The 5,000-nt window shown below is 43.1% G+C and overlaps 1 protein-coding gene across 1 annotated transcript in view; it reads right to left on the bottom strand.

Moving 5' to 3' along the window:
* The window catches only part of LOC145878577 (mast/stem cell growth factor receptor kita), a 47,811-nt gene that overhangs the window by 42,537 nt on the left and 274 nt on the right, over positions 1-5,000 (bottom strand). Inside the window, exon 1 of the mRNA XM_082973953.1 lies at positions 4,762-5,000. This exon is cut by the window's right edge and continues 274 nt beyond it. Within this exon, the coding sequence (XP_082830079.1) occupies positions 4,762-4,816 (55 nt within the window). The 5' untranslated portion in view covers positions 4,817-5,000. The remainder of the gene's footprint in view (positions 1-4,761) is intronic.

A 5,000-nucleotide genomic window follows, 5' to 3' on the forward strand; every position in this document is an offset into this window, starting at 1 on the left:
AGAAATGTGGAATTGTTGGCACAGCTATGATTCTAAAGACCAGATATAATCCTTATAATAAGTGTTAATCATTAGCATGGGAGTGGAGGGGATCAGTTTAGAGAAATAGACCAGATATAATCCTTATAATAAGTGTTAATCATTAGCATAGGAGTGGAGGGGATCAGTTTAGATAAATAGACCAGATATAATTCTTATTATAAGTGTTAATCATTAGCATGGGAGTGGAGGGGATCAGTTTAGAGAAATAGACCAGATATAATCCTTATTATAAGTGTTAATCATTAGCATGGGAGTGGAGGGGATCAGTCTAGAGAAATAGACCAGATATAATCCTTATAATAATTGTTAATCATTAGCATGGGAGTGGAGGGGATCAGTTTAGAGAAGTAGACCAGATATAATCCTTATAATAAGTGTTAATCATTAGCATGGGAGTGGAGGGGATCAGTTTAGAGAAATGTGTTATTGTTTAAAAGGGTATGATGCTGTTGTAAAACAGATATAGCATAATCATTATAACAGTTATTGTTATGCTTAGCCTAGCAATATCATTTTCCATCACAAAGTCATATCGGCAGATATCCTAGTGGTTAGAGCGTTGGGCCTGTAACCGAAAGGTTGCTGGATCGAATCCCTGCTCTGACAAGGTTAACATCTGTCAGCAGCATCGGATCTTGGAGAAGCCTGGTTACAGTGACTAAATGGTTAAGTGGAATTTGACTGCCGTCATTGATTTGTAACCGCTGGTGTGGCGGTAACAGCTTTATACACACAGACACACCTGTAGCCTTTTCCTGGGAAAAGCCCGGATGCGACCAACTACCTTGGGATACAGTTATGCAAATACATAGTCAGCATCCCAAATGGCACTCTATTCCCTAGTTAGTGCACTACTTTTAACCAGGACCCATAGATTTCTGGTCGAAAGTAGTGCACTAAATAGGGAATAGGGTGCCACTTCTAATAGTGTGACTCTGGGCTTGAAGGAACAGGTTGAAAATGATAGATTACAATACTGTTATAGCTTTATGTAAACAACATTATAGGGTATACTTACGTGTGTGGTATCTGTGACCAACAGATTCAAATCTGTATTCCCAGTCATGTGAAATCCATAGATTGGGGCCTATGAATGTATTTCAATTGACTGATTTCCTTATATGAACTGTACCTCAGTAAAATCTTTGAAATTGTTGCATGTTGCGTTTATATTTTTGTTCAGTATAGTTGGATCAACTAAATATTATTACAGTGCCTTGCGAAAGTATTCATCCCCCCTTGGTGTTTTTCCTATTTTGTTGCATTACAACCTGTAATTTAAATTGATTTTTATTAGGATTTCATGTAATGGACATACACAAAATAGTCCAAATTGGTGAAGTGAAATTATAAAAATAGTGATGTGGGGAGTGATGTTGTATCTTGCATCTTCAAAGTGGTAGGCATGTTGTGTAAATCAAATGATACAACCCCCCCCCCCCCCCAACAAAAAAAAGTACTTTAATGCCAGGTTAACAAATTAGGAAAAATGCCAAAGGGAGTGAATACTTTCGCAAGCTACTGTAAGTAACTGGTTCCACAGCATTTTGTTTGATTACTCTACTTTCCGGTCAAAGTGTTATCTGACTTTAACATGGTGTAGCAATAAGATGGGAATGCCATGAACCAAGAGGTTGTGAGTTCAAATCTCAGATGAGGACATGTTGAACAATAAATGAACATGCGCAAATTATGTATGTGTCAAATATGTAAGTTGAAACATTGTATGTTAAAAGCACTGTGTGTGTGTGTGTTCCACAGCCTTTATTAGGGAAGATATTTCTAACTGAATGAACATATGAGACAGGTTGAGCAAATACATCATTTTAAGTTGACAGAATTTTTTTGCGTTAAGTTAAGTTTGGGCCAACTAAATAGTTTTAGTTCAAGTAACATTTGGACTGAAAAGTTGAGTAAACAATAACAAAAATTCTGTGCAACCAGTTACTTAATAATAATAATAATAATAATAATTAGTTTAAACAACTAGATTTGTGGCTGTTTTTACAGTGTATAGGCTTACAGCACACCTAAAGCGAGGTGTGAGAAACGACGAGGGAACAAAAAAATGGATTACGCAACCATGGAAATGGAAATAGAGAAGCCAATCCACTATAGTTCTCTCTCTCTCGAAGTGAGGATCACAACTGTGACGTGTGTGTGTGTGTGTGTGTGTGTGTGTGTGTGTGTGTGTGTCTGCCTGCCTAAGCCTTTTGTTGAATAAACATGGGCTTATTGCATCAGATCAGCTTATTCTGCAATCTACATTTGAAGTTCAGTAGCCTAGTAATAACAATGCAACTAACTTCCAGCCATGTTTAGTCTACCTGCTGCCACCTGTTGTGCACGGAAGCCAACATACGTTGTTAAAATGTATGAATCATTCATTGGTTGGACAAAACAAGGTGTGTGTGTGTGTGTGTGTGTGTGTGTGTGTGTGTGTGTGTGTGTGTGTGTGTGTGTGTGTGTGTGTGTGTGTGTGTGTGTGTGTGACCATGCATAATAAAACAGTGGAATAGCCTAATAGGCTAAAATGTCCAAGATGATGCTATAAAATACAGTACAGGCCATTGGCCAAGGAAGTGCCGGGAAGGTTTTGCCCGAGTGACACCACTCCATACCAAAACAACCCCACTCCATACCCCACTCCATACCCCACTCCATACCCCACTCCATACCAAAACAACCCCACTCCATACCAAAACAACCCCACTCCATACCCCACTCCATACCAAAACAACCCCGCTCCATACCCCACTCCATACCAAAACAACCCCACTCCATACCAAAACAACCCCGCTCCATACCCCACTCCATACCCCACTCCATACCCCACTCCATACCCAAACAACCCCACTCCATACCCCACTCCATACCCAAACAACCCCACTCCATACCCCACTCCATACCAAAACAACCCCACTCCATACCCCACTCCATACCAAAACAACCCCGCTCCATACCCCACTCCATACCCCACTCCATACCAAAACAACCCCACTCCATACCAAAACAACCCCACTCCATACCCCACTCCATACCAAAACAACCCCGCTCCATACCCCACTCCATACCAAAACAACCCCACTCCATACCAAAACAACCCCGCTCCATACCCCACTCCATACCCCACTCCATACCCAAACAACCCCACTCCATACCCCACTCCATACCCAAACAACCCCACTCCATACCCCACTCCATACCAAAACAACCCCACTCCATACCCCACTCCATACCAAAACAACCCCGCTCCATACCCCACTCCATACCCCACTCCATACCCCACTCCATACCCAAACAACCCCACTCCATACCCCACTCCATACCAAAACAACCCCACTCCATACCCCACTCCATACCAAAACAACCCCACTCCATACCCCACTCCATACCAAAACAACCCCAAACAACCCCACTCCATACCCCACTCCATACCAAAACAACCCCACTCCATACCCCACTCCATACCAAAACAACACCGCTCCATACCAAAACAACCCCACTCCATACCAAAACAACCCCACTCCATACCCCACTCCATACCCAAACAACCCCACTCCATACCAAAACAACCCCACTCCATACCAAAACAACCCCACTCCATACCCAAACAACCCCACTCCATACACCACTCCATACCAAAACAACCCCACTCCATACCCCACTCCATACCAAAACAACCCCACTCCATACCAAAACAACACCACTCCATACCAAAACAACCCCACTCCATACCAAAACAACCCCACTCCATACCAAAACAACACCACTCCGTACCAACACTCAAAACGACATGTATTAGACTACACCCCCATGGTAGGTCTACCTACGCTATGACCAAAAGTTTGAAAAACAGCCCCAGACCATTATTCCTCCTCCACCAAACTTTACAGTTGGCCAAACCCAGATTCATCCATCAGACTGCCATATGGTGAAGTGTGATTCATCACTCCAGAGAACGCATTTCAACTGCTCCCGAGTTCAATGTCGGCGGGCTTTACACCACTCCAGCCGACGCTTGGCACTGCGCATGGTGATCTTAGGCTTGTGTGCTCCTGCTCGGCCATGGAAACCCATTGAAGCTCATGAAGCTCCCGATGAACAGTTCTTGTGATGAACAGTTCTTGTGCTGACGTTGCTTCCAGAGGCAGTTTGGAACTCGGTAGTGAGTGTTGCAACTGAGGACAGACAATTTTTACGCGCTACATGCTTCAGCACTTGGCGGTCCCTTTCTGTGAGCTTGTGTGGCCTACCACTTCACGACTGAGCCCTTGTTGCTCCTAGACGTTTCCACTTCACAATAACAGTACTTACAGTTGACCGGGGCAGCTCTATCAGTGCAGAGATGTTATGAACTGACTTGTTGGAAAGGTGGCATCCTATGTCGGTGCCACTTTGAAAGTCACTGAGCTCTTCAGTAAGGCCATTCTACTGCCAATGTTTGTCTATGGAGATTGCATGTCTGTGTGCTCGATTTGATACACCTGTCAGCAACGGGTGAGGTGGAAATAGCCCAATCCACACATTTTAAGGGGTGTCCACATACCTTTGTATATATGGTGTATAATCAAACATAGGATATAGGATAAACCATTACATAACCATATACGCTATTTATAAACCATAACATAACCATATACGCTATTTATAAACCACAACCAAAACCTAATGCAGTAAAACCACAATAAACAGCACATGAAAAACGTGGCGACTCACCTGGCAGCGGACACAACAGAAACTGCATGATAATTAGAATCCAGTTGTCTCTCATGATTAGCTGTGTTATTAATCCTACCCCATGCGTCTGTACTTGTGTGTGTCTAAAGTTGTCGTCTCTACCCGTACAGTGAACTGCGTAGCAGGGTCTTCTATCGCTGAGGTATGGTCCCTATCTAGCTGAAGGAGGAACGCTACTGATTGGATTCTCTCAAGGGGCTGATACGACACTCCGATGG

Source organism: Salmo salar, chromosome 04, assembly GCF_965601325.2.
Source record: "Salmo salar chromosome 04, fSalSal1, whole genome shotgun sequence".
NCBI classification, from domain to species: Eukaryota; Metazoa; Chordata; class Actinopteri; order Salmoniformes; family Salmonidae; genus Salmo; species Salmo salar.